This window comes from Diabrotica virgifera, chromosome 4, assembly GCF_917563875.1.
Source record: "Diabrotica virgifera virgifera chromosome 4, PGI_DIABVI_V3a".
NCBI lineage: Eukaryota > Metazoa > Arthropoda > Insecta > Coleoptera > Chrysomelidae > Diabrotica > Diabrotica virgifera.
Window position 1 is genome coordinate 36,505,673 of NC_065446.1, and position 23,221 is coordinate 36,528,893.

At 35.6% G+C, this 23,221-nt stretch overlaps 1 protein-coding gene across 5 annotated transcripts in view; it reads left to right on the top strand.

Moving 5' to 3' along the window:
- The first annotated feature begins 2,792 nt into the window (after positions 1-2,792).
- The window catches only part of LOC114329935 (proton channel OtopLc), a 329,038-nt gene continuing 308,609 nt past the window's right edge, over positions 2,793-23,221 (top strand). For 3 of the 5 annotated variants that reach the window (XM_028279216.2, XM_028279215.2, XM_028279218.2), the window contains exons 1-2: positions 3,092-3,518; positions 20,733-20,977. In XM_028279216.2, the coding sequence (XP_028135017.2) occupies positions 20,813-20,977 (165 nt within the window). In that variant the 5' untranslated portion in view covers positions 3,092-3,518; positions 20,733-20,812. Of the gene's footprint in view, positions 2,902-3,090; positions 3,519-20,732; positions 20,978-23,221 lie in introns of those variants that run through there. The other 2 variants (XM_028279211.2, XM_028279210.2) reach the window with 2 other exon arrangements.

Sequence of the window (23,221 nt, forward strand, 5' to 3'; positions counted from 1 at the left end):
GAACTGTCTCTTGTTGTCTTAACTGTGCTATTTGTTGTCTTTCGCTTTTATAAGGGTTTCTTTCTACTCCTTCTACCCCTTTCTTACGCAGTGCTTGAGGTTGTCCACTTTGCATCTCAGTCGTATATTTGTACTTCTAGCTCTGTCTCATAATAACTTACTATCGATTTTTCTAAGGCTTTTGATCTCTGTTGTTAATAGGATTCTTTTTGTTCTCTCTGGGCCGTGTTTTGCCGCGTATGTTATTATTAGTTTGATGACTGTTTTGTAAATTCTACCTTTCATTTTTTCCGATATTTTTATTTCTCCAAATTGTTTCATTCAATCATCCTGTGGTGTGTGTAGGCACCACACTAGCCAGTGTGATTGTGTGATGTATGATGCCTAGATATTTAAACTCCATCATAGACCGATCAAATAAAATTACAATACATGTAAATCAAAATGTAATTCCGTACAGGTTGGAATAAATTTTTTATCAAAGTTTAGGTCAAAACAAAAAGATATTTTCAAGAAAGTATAATATGATTCATATGAGGTGATCATTGTTTAAATAATTAAAAATGGGTAACTTTTGCTAAAAATTTACTTTTTTAAGTGCTGCGGTAATTCATGTTCATATTAAGGTTTTTACAATTTTTTTCTGCAAAGCTGAAGAAACAATCTTTTATATAAGACTTACTAAATTAAATTTGACCCTTAATTTATTTAAATAATTGTAAATCAAAATTGAAAAACTAGTTTCCAAAAAAGTAATATTTGCATTATAAATAAGCACTATCAAACATGTTGTTTGGTATAAAAAGTTGCGGTATCGTATCAGTATATATTGAAAAAACAAATTGATTGATAAATATCGAGTAGTTTATGAGATATTTAATTTGTTTATAAAAAATTACCATTTTTTCAATTGCAAAAACGCTGTTGTTGTTGATAGAATATACAAGTTTTTAAGGTCTCATTTTTTTCCTTTTATGTATATTTTCGATAAATGTATTGACAAATCAAAATTGCAATTAAACACCTAAAGAAAACCTCTATTATAAATCTAGTATGTATATAAGTGAATAAAAATTAACAAATATATACACTATTTCTAATGTACATGAGAGCGCAGGCTTGTTCTATTGTGAATTGCATAGTGTAGAATTCCTTCCCTTTGTCTTCACTGCAGCATCCATTTGGCTTGCAAATTGTAGAAGCCTTGGAGGTGTCACCAGGAAAGTGTACCAATAAGTTTTTTCAATTTAAAAATCTTTTAGTAATATTTTTAATATATTTAATATTATTAATGTTGCTATTAGGATTGAAAAACTTCATCTTTCAACTGCCAGATGACGCTAGTCACCTACCCTATTTGTTTCAGTTGCAGTGTGTGGGAAAAGCTCTCGGTGCTGGTCAGTTAGGATATGGAGAACAAGCCTGCGCTCTCTCCGATGAGATTCCAATAAGAATCGTAAATCGCGATTCAGAGAGCTGGATTGCATTCCGTATTCTAATTGAAAAGTAAGATTGTTTTGCCTTCGCATTGCAACTGAATAAAAATGGTATACATTTTTATTTTAATAGGATAACTAATAAAATAGCTTAAGGGAAAACTGGAAATAAAGTTTGAAGATTCTCAAAATGACTTTAGAGAAGTTAGTGAAGATTTAATTTTTATTATGAGAAAAGATAATGGGGAAAGGAAAAGAGTTCCACATATGCTTTAATGATTTGAAAAAAGCTTTTGATAGAATAAGATGAGAAGATTTATAAATATAAAAAAAATGTTAGGCTGTTATGTACTATTAGATTGAAAACTTAGTTTTTTGCTAGCGGTTGCCGCTAGGGCTTCCCTGCCATTTCGTTCGTTGCAATCCGTGACTGCACGCCGGGGTTTGTACTAGTTGGGTCAGAGATAGCAGCATAATATGTGCCTCCTAAGTTTCGAAACCGGTAGAGGTGCTTGCTGCACTCTATGATTTATGATTGAACTAGAATGATGCGGCTGTAGTTTCGTGTTGTAACGAAATTGAAAATGGTTATTCATTTTTGATTTATGAATATGTTTGAAGAAAACAGAAGTAGAAATGGATATGATAGAAATGATTAAATCCTACATAAAAATAACAAAATAAAATAAGAACACATAATCAAAAGTCTGATAAATTTCAGACAAAGTCAGGGGAAAACAAGGGGGAAAATAAGTCCATTGAAACATGCATGCATGAAAACAAAATATTTACACAAAGTCAGAGTGTAAGAGAAAAACAAGGTAGGTCATCCAGGAATGAGATGGGATGAACAAGTCAGACAAGAAGCGGAGAAAAAGAACTGCAATGACAGGAGATAAGACCATTGGCTTAAAATAGGCAAACATGGACATGTATTAGAGATGCATTGCAAGAATGAATTTATGAAATAATTATGTTAAAATTAAATAAGTATAAATATTATTATAAATGTAATGAATTATAATGTAAATAGCCAAAGACCCAAAGTTATTAACGGTTTGATTGACCAAATAAACAAAAAAGAATGAATTCTATTCCAGGGACAGATACTTAATTTTGTTTCGTACCGACGACGTAATTCAAGATCAAATTTTGGCGTATAGTAATAAAACAATAAATTTTTCTTACAAAATATAATACAGGTAGTTTAAAAAATATTGAGCCTTTCAGCGACCCCGTTGGCGCTCCAATGGCATACGCCCTTTTAGGGTTGTTGTAGGGTCGAAATGTTCCAACCACGCGCAGTAGCAAGAAGTGGAAATCAGGAAAACTCATTTTATATTTCGGTGCAGAGTAGGCCGATCTATTTACAGATCTCCCCAGATGTAAATACGCACGTATCAACGTTAGTTTTTGTACCAACTTTATTGTGATTATAATGTGTTCATAAATTAAAAAAAAATTGGTAAGTACTCCCATATGTTATAATTATACTTCTTTGTATTCTGAAGGCGCGTTCCTGCACCACTACTTTAACTTCCTGTTGTATTTGAACACTTCCTCGGTTCGGCTTAAAATAGTTCTGCATTCGATTTTTAACTGTTTCGAACAGTATAAAGTTTAGTAGCGTTTCTGTTCAAGCTCAGAATAACAAACATTTTGCTACCTACAAATCGATGTGTGATTATTTGGAGTTGCAGTAGTGTGTGCAGTGGTGTTTACGGTTGCAGTTTCTGGTTTCTATCGAGGGTGAAGTTCGCGCTTTTCAATTAACTCTCGAACCTTTCTCTTTCTGATTTTTCCGAAAGTTGCGATCTCTGTTTCAACTCTAAAATAAACAGACAATTTTTATTCATCGCTTGGGGATTATATCGCTTCTGTGTTTCCAAAACAAACAAACTTGTTGCCATGTAGGGTATTGGCCTCGCTCGCGCAAAATGGCGATATAAATAGAATTTTGCCCTACATAGGGTGTTTTACGCATTTTTTAAGACTGTCGTAGCAGGTTGAAGTAAACAGATTTGAGCATTTTAGAGAATTTTAAGTGATATTTCTTTTTATTGAAACAAGGAGTGAATAAATGTAAGTATTGGTGCGCAAATCTTATATCATCCCCCATTCCTTTGTTTATTTTTTTTATATGAAAACGACAATGATGTTATTGATTATTTTTATTATAAATAGTTTAATATACAATAAATTATTAATCAAGATAATTCATTGTAAAACATTGATTAAAAAGAAATCAATCGAAAAATAATAAAGATATTTCCTGAGATAATTTCCAATAACCAAAAAAGTACCACTAATTTTTCAAGATGATATTTTTTCTTCTCAAAAGCCATGAACAAATAATACTAAATAAAAGCCCATTCACGTACCTATTAACACTAATTAAATATTATGGTTATTCTCACATAAATAAAAAAATATTCATCATCATCATTGGCTTTACAACTAGTGTTGCCAGGTTCGATTTGTTTTTAATCGGTACATAAGCAAAAACAAATCGGGATTTAGGGTTGTAGATCGGGACAAATAAACAACAATAGCCCAGTAAATGACCGTTTTGGAGTGTAATTTTCTGAGTCAACTCAGAATTGCATGAAAATCTGGTTTTAAGTTCAACTTACTGTCTACTTCAAAGTTGAACTTGTACCGTTGGTTACTTTTACTTGGAGGACCACAGTTACAGTTAACCCTTCTTGGGAGTAGAAAACGCGCGTTTAAAGTAAGGGAGCGTTCAAGTATTACGTAACGCAATTTTTGAAGATTTTTGACCCCCCCTCCCCCATGTAACGCACCGTAACGTTTTTCTGTACCCCCCTCCCCCTACCTAAACGTTACGTAACACCCAAGTAACCATTTGAACCTAAATGGAAAACTAGGTTGCGTAAAGTACCGGAAACTCGGTTAAAGAACTTTGTTATTATTTTAATCTCATTTGAGGTAATAATAAAAACTTAAAATTATCATCCAGCCTCACATGTCCACTGCTGAACATAGGCCTCCTCCCCCTCGTTTCCAACCACGTCTATCCTGCGCCGCTCTCATCCAGTTTTTATTTAGCTTTCTTACGTCGTCAATCCATCTTGTAGGCGGTCGACCAACGCTTCGCTTGTCTTCTCTTAACCTCCATTCCAATAACCTTTTTGTCCATTGCCCATCTGTCATTCTGGCTATGTGTCTTGCCCATCTCCACTTCGGGCGGATGTAATTTCGGCCGGAAAAAGGGCAGGTACTAAAAGCCGGTAGGTAAATTCGGCCGGAGGTTTTAAATTGCTTCCTTATCTCATAGGTATTTTCGGCCGCAAATCAAATAAAATAACAGAATGCTTAATATTAAAATATTTCTTTATTTCAATAAAATTATTACATCAACTTATTTCTATAACTTAAGTTCTCAACAGGGTGTCTAAGTTTTATTTACTTCTTATTCGTTTTGAACCGAAATTTTGCTAATTTTAAAAAATTAATATATTATATTATATATTACACAGTACAATTTTCAAAGGAGGAAGACCTAACGCTTCGTCAAAACCTAACTTTCGGGTATTAGAGTGTAGAGTACCCCAGGAGTGTAATTACCAATATTTTAATCTCATCGTAAACATCAACCCCTCGGCCGAAATTACCCCTGTCATAAATGGTACCCCTTGATTTATGCAGGTAGGCCAAGGGATTACCGGCCGAAATTACGCCCGCCGTCCACTTCAACCTGGCTATCCTTTCGATGACGTCAGTCACCTTTGTTCTTCTCCTGATTTCTCCGTTTTTGATTTTGTCTTGCAAGTTATTCCTAACATTGACCGCTCCATTCTTCTCTGCGTTACTCTTAGTTTGGTAGCCGAGGCTTTAGTTAAGGTAAGTGTTTCTGATCCGTACGTCAAGACTGGGAGGACGCACAAATCAAATACCTTTCTCTTTAGGCATGTGGACAACTCACTTTTAAAAGTTTCTCTCAGTTTTCCAAATACTGCCACCCAAGAACAATTCTTCCATTCAGTTGATGTGTCTGGTTATCCCTGATAATCGTAATTTCATGTCCCATGACATGAAATATGTCCAAAACTTACAATAATAATCTTTTATTACTAATTTTACATTTATATTTTCCCTACTTGGCCCCATCCTTACATACATTTTTGGCTTCATCCTTTATTGTTCTTCTCATGTATTTTTCTATTTTATCTTTTTAAATAAAATAACATATTTATTATTTCAACATTTTATTTTGCTTAGTAAAAATTTTTGTATAACGAATAATATACGGTGTTGCCAGTAGTTTCCGAAAAATAGTGAAAACAATGTGTAAAACCTTTTGTTCTTCAACCCTCTGTATCGTGAAAAAGCACGCCGTTACAAAAATGAATTAGTAAGCAAACCCCAATTATTTTTCAATTTTTCACCTATCTTAGAGATCGTGTTACCTTTTTCTGAAACACCCTGTATATATAAGAAGGCAATTATGGAATAAAATTATTTCTGTCCTTGTTTGAAACAATTCTAAAAAACGCTGAGACCCGTAGATTTTCATAGGTATATCAAAATGTGTGCTTTTTAAACATAAATTTAAATGTACAGGGTGATTCACGCAAGCCTACCGTAGTCCATAAGCTTTATTTTTAATGGAACACCCTGTATAGTTTTATATTTTTAAAAGCTGCTTAACAATCTGATTTCATGGTCTTTATGAATAATAGAGGGTGATCATTTAAAATTATAATGTATGGAAACCACTTATGGAATAAAATTGCTTGTGTCATGTGTCATTATTTTAGAAAATTATAAAAACGCTAGGATACGTCAACTTTTAAATTCAACTATGGACTATTTAAACATAAATTTGAATATACTGGATGATTCACTCAAGTGTAGCATAGTCCATTATCTTTAATTTTAATTAAACATCCTGTATATTTTTGTTTTTAGAAGCTGCTTAACAACCTCATCTCAAAAATGTGTATTATGTAGGGTTTATTATGAATAATGCAAGTGAAATTTTGAAATTATGTATAGTTTTCGTCAAGATATTTCACATAAAACTTTTTTTTATTGGCATGGACTTTATGTCAATCAGCCAGTCACAACATGACTACATAACAACACATAAAACTTTGAAATTAATTATTCAGGAATCACACCTTAAAATAAGGGTATTATTTTTTAAATATCTATCAATTTTCTTAACTAAGTATCAATATAGTGGGTTTTGTATTTAATGCTTTTTATTTAAAGACATTTTTAAATCATTTAACCGCATTTGCGGTAATAATAAAAACTTTTTAGACTTTTTGAGGTAATGATAAAAACGACATTTAATTAATTAAAGTATTAATTAATTCACTTTAACAACACTGACAAGATCAATACATATGTTTCTCTTTATTACGTATTTACAGAACACTAAGAAAACTAGACTGCATAATAAATATGGACTTCATAAAAAGAATAGACAAACGATTTATGACTTTCTCTTAAAATTTCTTTGGTCTGCACCCATCTGTAACTGTATCTTTTCAGCTTTTGTTCTCCAAAAATGTTCATTATTGCAAACATATGTTACTGTTCTTGATCTGGTAACAAATTTGAAGATTTTTCACTTGAATAGATAAAGACTGTCCTATTGTAGTTGTAGAAGGGCCGGAACATGAGCGGATCATAAGGGGCAATAAAATACAATCTAGGGGTTCTCTGTAAAATATAAACGAAAGTTGCAAAGTTGGGAGATTTTGATTCCGTAGTCTTTTTTATTTACATAATTTAAAAAACAATGTTACGTAACGCGCTGTTCGAACCCCCCTCCCCCCATGTAACGCACCGTAACGTTTTACAAAACCCCCCTCCCCCCAAACTGCGTTACGTAATACTTGAACGCTTCCTAAGTACCAAAATGGATCAACTGACTAACTCTAAAAAACTTTTGTTCTATATAATTTTTAAACTAAGTCAATACTTTTTAAGTAATTTTATGGAAAAAAATATCCTTAGCAAAAATGTAGCTTTTAAAAAAGCAAAAATAAATTGTATGTACAGAAAGTCTTTAAAACCAGTAAAAGCAAAGTTGTAGCTCATCAAAAATACGTTTTTATTCGCCAAATTCCAAATCGAATTTTTCAACTTGAAATAACCAATTTTCGGGAAAAACCTATTAAAATTTCTTAAAGCATTTAAAAAAATCTATAATTTTGTTTCATGTAAAAGTCTCTAGCATTAAAACTAAGCCAATCACGCTCAAAATAAAGTTGACCCCTTGCTTTGGTAAAAAAATCGTGAGAATCTCCCCATATTAGGGACTTTCCATTTTAGTGAGAATTTTCCATTTTTTAATTTAAATCTCCATTTCCAACAATCGTTTTATAATTATAGCGTCATCAATCCAAAATTCGAAAAATGTCTCGAATAAAAGTTACTTATTTTTACGTAATGAATCCAATTCTGCAATTAAAATGGGGGATCCTTTTTAAGATTTTAAAGCAACCCTCACCCCACCTCTGTGGTTGATCGTGTTTGATGTCATTCATCAGTGTTTTGATCTGATGTTCATTTCGCGAAATATCGCCGGGGTCTATTAAAATTTTAAAGTTACCCTACACCACACTACACGGGTTGTCGTTTTTGGTATCATTCGATAGATTTTTGAAAAACGTTGAAAAAATCGTCAGATTTTTTAAATATACACTGTTCTGTATTAAACTTAACTTACCTTATCCTAATCTAACAATTTCGAATTTTTCTAAGGATAGAATTTATTTCGGACCCCCCTCCCTAACGAATTCTTCTATATTAAGAGTCCATATATCGTAGGGGTACATTTACAGGGTACAAGGTTTCTATCCATGTGATTTTTTAACGCGCTCAAGTAACTGAAAAAATCCCCGCTTGGGCTCCTTTACCATAAGCTGCCTTTAAAATTAAAAAAAAAAGAAAATGATTAAATAGCATATACATGTTTAAGTGTGTTTATTATTTGTTGCACATTTGAAAATTTTTTAGTAGAAAAGTTATTTAGTATCAAATACTATACAATATTCATGTATCTATTTTCAATAACATATATTTCGTTTTCATAGCAATCTCGATTTAATTTTAAGTTTTCGCCCTACCATCTCCTAAATTGTAGAAATACACCAAGACATTGCTTGAAATCACAGTCAATAGGTACACTCTATTGTTTATACAGTACAGGGTGTAACAAAAAGGCAGGTCATAAATTAAATCACATATTCTGGGACCAAAAATAGTTCGATTAAACCTAACTTACCTTAGTACAAAAATGTGCACATTAAAATTGATTTTTTCCAATATCTCGAAAACTATTAGACACTTTTTATTGAAAATGGACATGTGGCATTATTATGGGACATCATAAAAAAATAACAGTGAAATTTGTGCACCCCATAAAAATGTTATGGGGGTTTTGTTCCCTTAAACCCATCAAACTTTTGTGTAAGTTCCAATTAAATTATTATTGTGGTACCATCAGTTAAACATAGTATTTTTAAAACTTTTTGTTTCATAGTATTTTTTTGACAAGCCAGTTGTTATCTAGGTTCGGCTTCTTTTTTACATAAAAGTTTTAATGCTAACACAATAATAATTTAATTGGAACGTACACAAATATTTGAGAGGGGGAGGTTTAAGGGAACAAAACACCATAACACACATACCCCATAAGGGTACAAATTTCACTGTTATTTTTTTAAGATGTTCTTGGAGTAAGAATGCCACATGTCCATTTTCTATAAAAAATCTCTAATAGTTTTCGATATATTGGAAAAAATCGATTTTCGTTTTGTAACTTCAAAGGGCTGTAATTTTTTTATGTGCACATTTGTACCAAGGTAAGTTAGGGTCAATCGAACTATTTTTGGTTCCAGAATGTGTGATTTAATTTATGACCTGTATTTTTGTTACACTCTGTATAATACGGCTTCAGGCAGTATATTTTTTAAAGCACAACTAAGAGGCTGTTAAGTGTATGCTATAAAATTGTGCACCAAAATTTGTCAATTCTCGATAATTGTAGTTGATGCGGTTTATTGGAATAAAAAAACTACCCAATCGTCAAGCTTGGTTGAATTCAAATACAGTAAAACCTCGATATAACGGACTAACTGGTGGGAGGAAGGGGTGTCCGTTAAAGCCGAAAGTCTGTTATACAAAAATAGGTTTAAAATAAATAAAAAATTTTTTTTTTGAAAATATGTATTTAAGTTTAGATAAAAAACAAATTGTATTTAATTGTCTTACTCGTGAAGTAACGTTGCTGTTTGATATCGACGCGCTTGCTTTCGGTAATCCTTCTTTGAAAAAGAAATCAAGTTTTGTTTGCACTTTTGAAGTTTACCTACTGTTTTTTTATAATCAACTCTTAAAAATTATGCTACCCTCTTGTATTAACTTCGTTATCTTCATAATGCAATACAACCATTATTTCATCTTAAAACTTTCAGCATTATATTTGTTTGGTCGCCAAAATTACTCCCTGATCTATGAGTTGAATAAGCGATGTTATATTTTTTAATGATCATCTTCTGAACGTAGAATATCTTCAGAGGGATGAGCAGGAGCGTTGTCTAAAATCAATAAACGTTTCACCTCTTCCGGCGGTACTCCCAGTTTCCTCTCTTCAAATTTTCTCACTGTAGGTACAAATTCTTTTCCCAATTTTTGATCCTGTCCTTGCTAATTTTTCTTCCAAAATTCGATTTTTTATATTTTTTTACATTCAAATTCTTTTTACATTTAAGGGATTTTTTGTCCGTTATATCCGAAGTCCGTTAATTAGAGGTCCGTCCTATCGACGTTTTGCTGTACTTAAATATTTTCAACTACAGATCTGTAAAAAAGAAAAACGATTTTTAACAACGATCAAATAATAACTTTTGCTAAGATGAGATATGAGTTTCTATTGGGACTCGTTTAAAGTTTGTAAACACAATAAACTTCGCAAACTTGAATATGAAATCTAGAACGTGGTATAAAATAATATGTGAATTCTTTGTACAGGACCGGTGCTAGGGTTTCGAGTGCTCCGGACAAAATAAAATTCGGCGCCCTTTCAAGCTGCAACGGTTACGGCAGTTGTTAGTATTATCCTCCACAAACTTGGCATAATTGTATATAGGTCGTTAATTTTTATAAAACTGAAAATCTCTAAAGGACTGTTAAGGGTAATAACAGAACAAGTGGGTCGCGGTGGAGGTGGAGGTGGAGGTCGCGGTCGATGTCGATATCCATGTAAAACAAACACATTGTAGTGAATGGAAGAGAACAGAGCCGGTAAGTCGCAGTGGAGGTTTAGCGCGATATCCAGGTTTACATCGATGCTTTTGAAAATAAAATGAGTTTGTTTTACATGAATGTCTACTGCGCGGCCTACAAGGATGCTTCCCGTTGTGATCCCGGATGTGATTGGTCCGTTCGAAGCCAAGTTGTCATTACCTGCGCTATCTTAGTTGATACTTTTTATATAATCCCTTTTTTGTATTCAGTTTATTTTTGAATTTCTAAAGTAATTAAATACAGTAAATTTTTTAAATATAAAGAAGGATCTGATTATTTACAATTACAGCTGACATTTCATCACTATCATCACTTGACTGACACAACATTGCAAAAGCAGAGTCTTTCTGTCATTTAAATTTCATTAAAATACTTCACTTGATAGTGGTTCTAGCTCGACTGACAGCGCAGGCAGTGGCGGATCCAGGGCATGATTTCGGGGGGGCAAGGAGGATTATGTGGGGAACCTTCCGGGGGGTCTGGGTCTGGAAAAATGTAACTGAAAACTCGTGTTTTTAGACAATCTAGAGACTAAAACATGATCATATTTTGTAATTTAAATCTATAGTTTTAATTGGATTTATTCATTAAAGCCTACTTGGTTAGGGAAATAAAAACACAAAACACTTTTTTGAAGATTCAAAGCATTACTTTATTATTTACATACTTTCTCCATAAAACTTAAACAATAAAGTCCAGCCTTCTTTTTCCCCCTTTAGCATAACACTCAATTACGTTCTCAACATTCACCTCAATATCACGATGTATGTATAAAAGGCACAATCCATTCAACCTCTCTTCAACCATTCTTATCCGTAGCCAGGATTTAACGAGCTTAAGGCTGCTGAATGACCTTTCAGCACTTGCAACACTTACTGGTAGTGTGATAAGTATTTGTAGAAGTGTTCGTACAGTTGGAAACATATCTCCATCGCAGCATTTGAGTACTTCTATGGCACAGTTTGGAATTTTCATTCCTTCTTCTTTCTCCCTTGACCACTTCGCTCTCCAAATGCTTAACTCTCCTTCAAGTACAACTTCAGAATCACTGGGCAAAAGAGTTTTAGAGTTCTGGCAAACTTTCTGCAGCCTCACGTTTAATCCAAGCATTTTTCGCTGACATTGGTGTTCAACATATTTGCAGGCATTAAAAGGTTGAGGTCAAAGCACAATAGGTTTTCTTCGGAGAACCTGGTTTGTAGATCAGTGATGACATTGTCGAGAAGTGGTATATACATCGACATCCTATAATATTCCATCACTGTCTCTGCTTCGTAGTTTTCTCTATGCCTTTGGCTTTTCACTACTCTGGACATTTTGAGCTGCACGCCCAGCTTTTCAGAGGTAGTTAGAGCTTCCAAGTATAACTCTGTGAAATGATCATCACAATTTCGTCTCCTATCCTTCAGACATGTCAGTGTGTCTGTCACTGCATTGGAAGCCTTGTTTAAGTCTAAGTTTGGTTTTTGCAATAACTTGCTTAGGGGAAGGGTCCTTTTCAGAATATCTACCAGACTAACGCAAAAAAAATGAATTCAGTGCTTGTTATTGAGTTGATATACAACACGGCCTTTTTGGCTGACTCGGACTCTTTCCATTCGCTTATTTCTGTAAATGAATCGACAATTTCTGGCAATGCACAAAAAAATAAAATTACTGCATCATGTCTATCTACCCACCTAGTTTCACAGAGGCTCACTAGTTGCCCTCCTACGTGTTCAGTTAGAACAGCATTCCTTTTTGCTGGCTGATTATAAAAGTGAATGACTTCTTTCATAATGCCAACGACATTATTTATGGATCGAATCTTATTAGATTTAGAAATAGAATTATTCAAGGCGTGGTTGTAGCATGGAAGCCGTTTTGCACTAACTGCCTCTGATTGGATCTTTGTTACACTACCTGATTCTTCAGATGTCATTACCGAAGCCCCATCTGTACCTATGCCTACACAGTAACTAAGGTCTAAGCCAAGTTCTTTTACATTCCTTAAGACTATTTCACCTAGAGTTTTCCCTGATAGTTTGTTCTCTTTACACTCTTTACCATTTACATCTGCTGCTGCATTATATGCATCAATAAAAGTTATGAAGTCCTCCCTTACGGCATCTTTCCAAAGATAACGGACAACTAATGTAATCTGTTCCTTATGAGACAAATCACTGGTTTCATCAAACATCATAGACCAATATTTGGACTCGAGTATTCTTTTCAGAATTTCATCCCTAATTTCATCCCCACAACACTCTATTAAAGCATTTTGCGTTGTTTTGCTAATATATGTTGCTCAAGAAGATGATGTATTAAGATGTTTTTCGAGAGCTTTGTCAGCCGCGTCTACTCTGAACTGCAAGAGTGCTTTGAAATTCCCCTGATTTGCTGCTGAAGTCTCAATGTCTAGGTTGATAGGACCATCGTCCCTGTGACCTCGAAAAGGTATGTTTTGACGCCCGAGCAAAATAATGGTTTTGATAATGGGCTTTAGCCTTTCACGATTTTCTGTAACCTGACGAAGCCGCTCAGAGCATACCTGATTGATAACTTCTTTATTAGGTGATTTGTAAGTTTTCAAAAAAGTCTTTCCCCATTTCTACACAGGTTTTATGGTATAAACTTCTTTCATGGGTTTGCAACTCGCCATCTTTTCCTGTTAAGTCTTTAAACCGTGTCAAAGGTTCAATTACAAGTCTCCCCAGCTTCACGCCCTTATTGTGACCTGCCTTTTCTTGGGCGAAAAGTGCACAGTATTTACAGCCTTCAAACAAACCTTCTTCGACTCTGAAAGTACAAGCCATGGATGATTTTCTAGGTGGGTTTTAGACAAATACCTTTTAACGCCCTTTGAGTTTTCTGAATATGGATACACGTAGTTTGAGGGTGGCTTCCAATGTTCTTCAAAAAGAAGATATTTTGTGTAATCATCAGGCTTGTTATTTACATATAGCCCTATATCTTTGATGATATGATTTGAAGAGAGCTCTTTCACTTTACCTTCAGAGTTAATTGTAGGTCTGGATTCGCTTGAGGAGTTGGTAGGTCCACTGCTTTTTGAGTGTGAGTCCAAGGCCAGAGGATCTCCTAAAAAAACACAACCTTGAAAGAATTGATCGACTAGACCTATTAGACTTGAAATAGTTTGTTTAATTTAAAATGTAACTTGTATTAAAAGTTATCATCCACATTATTAAAACAATTTACTTGATTTTCGTACTCAACAAATCAACCCCTAAATAATTATTTTTCTAGGCAAATTGGGTATCATTTTAAAGCTCTTATCCTCTATATGTGCCTTTTGCAGGATTATATGTTGTTGCTCGCTATTACAAAAAAGGCTTACCAAAAACTTCCACTTCGAAGTTTGGGTTTTGTGACACAGCAAGCGAGCTTTGCTCATGTTGTCCCACTTCCACTTCATCTCGAATTATTGTAAGTGATACGGGTTTACCTTCATCGTCTCGTTTTGCACCCTCAGTCTCACCATTACTGCTACCTGAAATTGTTTTAAAGTGAAAATCAAACAAAATTAACATTTAGTCAATTAAATTTGATTTTATCTGATTTCTTACATTAAAAAATGTATTTTACTTTAAAAGGGTAGACTAATTAAACACAAAAAACGTTAAATATAAATAAAAAATAAAAGTAAAGTTAAACTAATTTTTAGTGAGTCCTAAATAATAGCCTAAACAGTAAACAAAAACGTAGCAAGCGTAAAAAATAACCACAATCGCTGTATCAACAACTAAGGCAAGTGCTCTTCCCCACTACGCCGCTGCTGTCACTAGTCGCGCACCTCCTCGGAAGGTCGGTCCGCTAGACGCCAGTGTAATCTCCTGGCCCTATCGGCTAGTGCGCCACGCCATGGCCTAAGTGACTAAATTATACACTGTACTTGACGTGCACTCGTCGCTGCAGCTTATTACCTGTTATATTTAAATTACTAGTGATTAAGTTTTGCTTTCATGGTATAGCATAGCTTTATTAATTATTTTTAAAGAGTGTTCACGTACTCTTGTTCTCTCATGGACGAGCCACTAAAGAAGGTTGTAGGCCTACTGCAACGTGCAGGCAAAATATTAAACCTACTAACCTACTAGCTTTTATTACTATGGCTTATGGCATATGAAATAGAGTAACCTTACCTGACGTTGTCTTCAACTTTTTGAAGAACGTTGTAATTTTGGCAGCTCGTTTCATAACATCAGCTCACAACAACAAAGCACAAATAACTACTGAAGTAAAACAGCGAAGCACCGACATCAAAATGGCATCTTATTTGTTTTTATACATGCGCGCGTTCTAGCGTCAGAATAAGGAACTATGTCGAGCGCAATCTAGGCCACCGCGGCCGAAGTTCCGTTTCTAATTTCTAACGCTAGAGCGTGCGCACGGTTATAAGCTTTACAGCAAGCAAATTAAAATCTTTACGAAACTGTTTCAATGAATATTATACGACGAGAGAGCACGGGAAATTTGCACGCGGAAACAAACTTGGAATAGGACAATCGCTAAATATATAAAGCTCTTTTCTGTGTGGCCAGTGGCACTCGTTATCCTCAATTTAGAAATAAATACACAATTTTTTTGTCCTCAGATTATTCTCGGGGGGGGGGGGCAATTGCCCCCTCTGCCCCCCCCCTGGATCCGCGCCTGAGCGCAGGTGACCTCCTTGCTATTCGACATCGACCGCGATTTAACTAGTAGCATCCACCACGACCTCCACCTCCACCTCCACCTCCACCTCCACCTCGAACCACTTGTTCTGTTCTTACCCTATTTTCAGGAATTAGATTTTTAAAAGATATAATTTTATTTATAAATTCAGTACCATAAATATAAATCCATGCAACATTTTTGTAATTCATCTCTAACGAGGAAAAATGAAGTGTGTCGATAACGATTAAAGTAAACTGTGAACCTGAGGCATAACCTTGCCATCGGGCGATGCTAGGAATCTATTCCACTGAAGCATCAGCAGATTACCTATATAAACCGCTATCATTGTGTACTCTGCACCGAGTATAGGTCGCTAAAGGCATGCGTTGGTAGAATATTTAAAATTTATTTACCAACTAGTTGGTGCATTTTGATTCAATTCAGTTTTCTTGCAAAGCCTCTTTGATAACGGGTAAACCTGGAAACACGTGTCAGGGGATGGTCAGAGACTCGAATTGAATCAAAACGAAACCGTCTATTTTATTTGGTTAAAAACATACATATTATGTCCCTTGGTGTATTTCTACTTATATTAGTGTTGTAACCAACGATATTTGGGCATGTTATTTCTTTCTTGCTTCGATACCAGTACCTACAGAAACAATTCCATTCATCTTAATATGCATGCTGGATAATTCCAAATTGACACAAAACTACAATACATATACACAATGTGTGCTGCTACTGAACTAAAAAAAATTCTATTACATGTTAGCAATCATTGCTAAAAACTACCATATTGTTAATTATTGTTTTGTTTATTTATATTAAGTTTATTATATTAATTGAATTGTTGGACAAAAACTCGGAAAATAAATATATAGGAAGGAAGGTACACAGAGAAGTTTAGACATTTTATTATGCCTTCATCTCTTCCTTGGCCTTCCAACACTACTTTAACCATTTGTTGCTTTGTCTCGTGCTATTGTACGAGACTGCTACACTGTTCATTCCATTCTTGTTTCTGTTTTGTTACACATGCGTTTTATATCTTATCCATTATGTAACCTCGTTTTTGTTCCTATCCAGGCCTTTCCCTGATATTCTTCAGAGTATCCTCATTTTTGTCGTTTCTGCATTTCTAGTATGTCATTTTAGGTCTAAAATTTCAGTTTTATAAATCTCTGTTTTGTTTCTTGTCCTAGGTGCTTGTTTTTCCAGACTGTATTATTAAGATATCCGGCCACTTTACTTGCTCTCAATTCTTAGTGTTTAACCTCTTCTTTAATATCTCCATAACTAGTTATATCTATATCCAAATATTTAAACTGTATTTCCTGTCGTATTATATTCCCGTCGATTTAAATGTTACTGAATGACAGAGAAAGAAGAGTACTTTTGAAGTATGTAAAAAATTTAAATCCTAGCTGAGCCCTTTCGGCTTATATAGCCATCTTCAGAGCTATGCTCCAATGAAATATCTCTAATGAATAATTAATCTTGGAATTAAAAAGGCTTAACTTACGCTAATAATTTTAAAATACCACAATGAAGAGAGATGGATCCCATGTAAGATTGAAAAATCTTTAATTTACGCAGTTTTTTATTGTATCTTCAGTTCTGTGAGCCAGTATGGGTTTTTCCCCCAGGTAGGTGGCTAACCTCACCATAGGAACCCTCCTCCTTTATCCGGGCTTGGGACCAGCAGTGTCATCCGATGAGCTACTCGATCCACCCATCGGACAACCCTAGAAAACAACCCGCTCGGTTCAAGACCCCGCGGAAGACCACCTAAAAGATGGAGGGATAGTTGGCAATTTACCTCCCAGGAAATTAACCAGAGGCAGCTTTAGAAATAAACAGATCGAAAGATCTCCAAGAAGTAAAAGAAGAAGAAGAGGTTTTTTATTGAAGCAAAAAAGCCTTGTTGCCCGCTACACAAAAAGGTTGATCAATTGGAATGTAGAAACTATAGGGGAATAACCCTCCTTAATACAGCTTACATAATATTTTCGAGTATCTTATATGGTCGCCTAAGTGCACATTCAGAGGAGCTTCTTGGAGAATATCAAAGTGGTTTTAGGCCTGGTCGACCAACAACAGACCAGATCTTTGTGCTAAGGCAAATACTGGAAAAAACCAATGAACTCAATATCGACACATACCAACTTTTCGTAGATTTTAAATCGGCCTATGATAGTGTCCTAAGAAATAAATTGTATGAAGCCATGGATGAATTCCACATCCCTGATAAACTGATAAGATTGGTTAAGGCTACAATGCGTAAAGTCGTTTGCAAAGTCAAATACAGGGAGAAAAATCACAGGCGTTTGAAACGAATGTTGGGCTGCGACAGGGAGATGCGCTGGCGTGTCTCCTCTTCAACATAGCTCTGGAAAAGGCGGTCAGAGATGCCCGAATAGACAACAGAGGAAATATTTTTAATAAATCATCCAAATTTTGGCATATGCCGATGACGTGGACCTAGTTGTCCGCACAACACGCAAACTAGAAGAAATGTATACCACCTTCTCAAACGCCTCGAAAAATATGGGCCTGAAAGTAAACGAGGAGAAAACTAAGATGATGACATCAACACCTAACAATAGAGCCAGAAACATCGGTCACCAATTCTCTGTTGATAACTCTACCTTTGAAGTGGTGGACAAATTCAGATACTTAGGCTCCCTGATCACCAAGGAGAACGTCACGACGGAAGAAATCAAGCGAAGGATAATCCTAGCGAACAAATGCTATTTTGGACTGAGTAGACATATGAGAAGCAGAAAATTAAGCCAAAAAACAAAAATAACCATATACAAATCCCTTATACAACCAGTGTTGACATATAGATCGGAGACATGGACCATCTCCAAGGCAGATGAAAACCTTCTGCTTATAATTGAACGAAGGATCCTGAGAGGCATATTCGGTGGCATCTGTGAAAATGGTATTTGGAGGAGGAGGTACAACTACGAGGTATACCACAGATATAAACATATATTTGGTGGTAAAGACGTAGTATCTGTTATAAGAATAGGAAGACTAAGATGGGCAGGACATCTAGCAAGATCACAGCATAACAACCCTCCTAGAAGAATCCTTATGTCACAACCTGTGGGAAGTAGAAATAGGGGTAGGCCAAAACTTAGATGGAAGGATAGTGTAGATGAGGATGGGAGAAAAATAGGCGCAGAAAACTGGCAACGGTTGGCAATAGATAGGACTGACTGGCGTAATAGACTTGGGAAGGTCGAGGCTCTTTCATAGGGCTGTAGCACCATTGATGATGAAAAAAGCCTTGTTCGAAGTTTGCAACATATGTTGTCGGTTTGTAACTTTCTTATGAGGTAACTTGCCCAGCGCATTATTTGCATAATTTGCTATAGAGGATTTTTTTGTAAAATCTTTCCTTCAAAAGTATTAATAAGGTTTATTGTCTTTTCTGTCATGATCCATATTTCTACGCCATAATAATATGTTACTATTGGTCGTATGATGGTTTTATACATTTTAAACTTTATTTCCCTATGGACGTCTTTGGATCCAAACATCTGCAACAGAGAGAATGCTTTGTTAACAAGCATTATCCGTTTTCATATTTCCTCCTCCTCGCTGTGATCTTCCGTTATCTGTACAGCCTGTTATGTAAGCTTTTTCATTACTTCCATATTAGCGTCTTCTATTGTCAAGTTCTATAAGTTTCGTTGTTTTCTTGCTTGTATTAGGTCTTCAGTTTTATCTACGTTGATGGCTAGCCCTAATTCTTTCGCATTTTCTTCAAGCTGTACATACAGTTCTGTGATATCTCTTGCAGTTCTTCCCATCAAGTTTACAACATTTGCGTACATCTGCTTAGAACAATACATTTTTTAGGTTTACGGACATTTTTCTTTTAACATATTCCATACATATACTAAACAGAGTCGGAACCAGCCCATCTTCCTGTTTTAGTCTTTTAGGTATCTGAAAGGGATATCAGTAAATTGATTTTGAACTCGTGCTTGCACTTCTCTGTGAGTTATGGTGACGAACTAACTTTACCAATTATATTGGTTATACCAAATTCCTGCATAATTAAATATATTTGATCTCTATTTATGTTATCATAGATCACATATATGTTATCAGGCTTTAGCATGTTTTACGTTGAATAGCTGGTCAATAGTAGACCGTCCTGGACTGAATCCGGCCTGGCATTCTTCTATAATTTTTTCTGTGAAGTGACTTAATCTCAGATTTATGATTCACGTAAACACCTTATAACTCACACAGAGTAAGGATATGCCTCTATACTTTATTTAGCTGAGCTTCCTTCTTGTGGATTGGGCATATATTTGCTTTTTTCCAGTCTCCTAGAATTTCTTCTATGGTCCACACGTTTGTTATTACTTTTATTCATCATCGTCAATGGTGCTACAGCCCTATGAAAGAGCCTCGACCTTCCCAGGTCTATTACGCCAGTCAGTCCTATCCATTGCCAACCGTTGCCAGTTTGCTGCGCCTATTTTTCTCCCATCCTCATCTACACCATCCTTCCATCTAAGTTTTGGCCTACCCCTATTTCTACTTCCCACAGGTTGTGACATAAGTATTCTTCTAGGAGGGTTGTTATGCTGTGATCTTGCTAGATGTCCTGCCCATCTTAGCCTTCCTATTCTTATAAGAGATACTACGTCTTTACCACCAAATATATGTTTATATCTGTGGTATACCTCGTAGTTGTACCTCCTCCTCCAAATACCATTTTCACAGATGCCACCGAATATTCCTCTCAGGATCCTTGGATCAAATATAAGCAGAAGGTTTTCATCTGCCTTGGAGATGGTCCATGTCTCCCATCCATATGTCAACACTGGTTGTATATGGGTTTTGTATATGGTTGTTTTTGTTTTTTGGCTTAAGTTTCTGCTTCTCATATGTCTACTCAGTCCATTATCCTTCACTTGATTTCTTCCGTCATGACGTTCTCCTTGGTGATCAGGGAGCCTAAGTATGTGAATTTGTCCACCACTTCAAAGGTAGAGTTATCAACAGTGAATTACTGTTATTAGTTTATGAAATCTATCTAGCAGTGTGTGTCCTCCAATTTTGAAAATTTCAGCTGGTATGTCTCTGGGGTTTTATTATTAATCAGTACTTTAGCACTGAATAATAATAAAGCGGATAATAAAGTTTTTAGAAATTTATTTTAACAAAATATTAAGTTTAATTTAATATTTATTTCCTGTTAAGTGTTTAAGTTTCAAATATGACGACGTGTTTTTTGTTCAACAATTAATTTTAGTAAAAGATTCTAATTGGCATTTACTATTAATTTGTTGTTAAAACCTTTCTAAATGTTTTTTTCAGATTAAATGAAACGATTTTTTGTCAATGAATAACTGAGATTCCAAAATGAATTTTGGTTTCAGTAGTTTCGATTTACAAAAATGCAGCGTTGTCCCTATCTCTACGAGATGAAAGAAAGACTGCTCGAGGACACCATTCCTATGAAAATAATCATGCCCAAGGAAGTACCGCCGCCATGTCCTCCTTTACCAAAGGACCAACAACCACTTATCATTCAACAAAAGCCTGTAGCGACTATAGTTAAAGTAAGAATTGTCATTTAAAATTTACTATTTGCATGCACCTAAAAAATTCCACCAATCCCTTCAACAGACAGTACAACAATCGCTAGCAAACGCTACTTAAATACAAAGTCAAAGTTACACAATGCAAAGACAAAAATATTTTTTTACATTTAATAAATAAACATTTAATAAATAATAAATAACATTTATTATTGCAATCTGCTAAGAGTATTTTATATGGATGAAATTTGTTCTGCTTCAAAATGGCTTGGACGCTAGTGCAGTTGAAGTTGATTCCAGATAAAGCTGCTACTTGACTCGAACTTAATATACTAGGGTTGTTCAAATGGAAAGTGGGTATAAATGAAGTCTTTATTAAAAGTATTCACCATTGGCCTGAGCGCAACTATCCCATTGATTATCGAGCCGAAGGATTGATTCCTTGTTCTCAGAATTGTTGTGGCCGTAACCACACCCAGTCCCTTACAGCGTTCTTCAGTTCGTCGTCCGAATGGAAGCGCTTTCCTTTGAGATGTTTTTTCAGGGGACCAAACACACGGAAAAGATTGGCCCATTGGCAGTCATAACCGTGTTTGCCTGGCCAGGTCTCGGTTCATCAACCAAGCTCTCACGGCCTGAACAAAAACGATTACTCCATTTTCCCAGTGACTTGTCGGACACACAGTCTTCACCGGATACGGTAACCATCCGGCGATGAATAGCGCTCGGTTTAACACTTTCCTCCATCAGAAACCTGATAACGCCTCGCTGTTTATCAATCGTCGAATTTTGCAATGTGAGGCTGTGGTCTTCAATAAATGCCGTAGGCTACGTACAGCGTTATGCCAGACGTTGCATATACAGCCTTTGTCAGCCACTGACAACTTCATATAGTCAATACAAAACTTAGGCCATGATTATCAATAAACACCGTAGGTCGCGTCCAGAGTCAGCTGTGGCCACTAATAAATGTCGTAGGTTGAGTACAGCGTTTGTCGACGTCGCGGAATATCTGAAAACCCCAAACGCCGTGGTTCAGGTTCTTCTTCTTCTACGGCACTACAGCCTAAATTGAGCCTTGGCCTCCTTTATTTTTTGCCTCCACCCTTGCTTGTCTGTGGCTGCTCTTCTCCATACACGGACTTCTAAAAAGGCTTGTGCGTCGCTGTTTACTGTGTTTTTCCAGCGCTTTCTTGGCTTTCCAACCGGTCTCTTTCCCTGCATTCTAGCATTCAGTGCTCTTTTTGGTAACCGATCCTCTCCCATTCTTATCACATGTCCGGCCCATTGCAATGTTTGTATTCTAATGAAGTCTGACAGGGGTGCTTCCTTATAAAGTTGATAAAGTTCGTTGTTGTATCGACTTCTGAAGATTCCGTTTTCCCTCACAGGTCCTAGTATTCCCCTCAGTACTTTCCTTTCGAATGTGTCGAGTTTGTTTTTGGATGTTTCTTTCAGAACTCAGGCTTCATTGCCATAGCATGTTATTGGTCGAATTAAAGTTTTATAGATTCTCATCTTTGTATTTCGGTGGACACTTTTAGACTAAAATATATGGGAGAGGGCAAAATAAGCTCTGTTTGCCTGCGTTATTCTCTTTCGTATTTCTCCATTTTCTGATCCGTCGGCATATATTTCTACTTCCAGGTATGTAAACTTTCCAACCTTTTAAATGTCATCATCATGTATAATGTTTTGTGGGACTATAATTCTGCTCGTCTGAGTCATTATTTTTATTTTTTCTGTGTTAATTTTCAGACCTAGCATTTTTGTTTGTGTTTTTAACTCTGCGTATGTTTTCTGTGCTCCTGTTGATGTTCTACTCATAATATTAATATCATCGGCATAAGCGGCCAGTTGAACCGTTCGGTTGGTCAGCAGGTTTCCTCGTCCAGCAGCATTTGCATAACCGCATACTCCAGTGCCAGGTTAAACAATGTTGGAATCAGCCCATCTCCCTGCTTTAGTCCCTGCAAAATTTTGAAAAAGTCTGTCCGATGGTTTTGTATTCGTACACATGCCTGAGTTTCATCCATTGTGGCTTTAATGAGTCTTATTAGCTTGTGTGGTATTGCCAATTCAGCCAATATATAGTATAGTTTGTTCCTTTTGACTGAGTCGTATGCCTGTTTGAAGTCTACAAACACGTTGTGAACATCAATAACGTGTTCCCATGATTTGCTCGAGATCTGTTTGACTGTAAATATTTGATCCAGTGGCGATCTTCCCCGTCGAAAGCCCGTCTGATACTCTCCAATAATATTT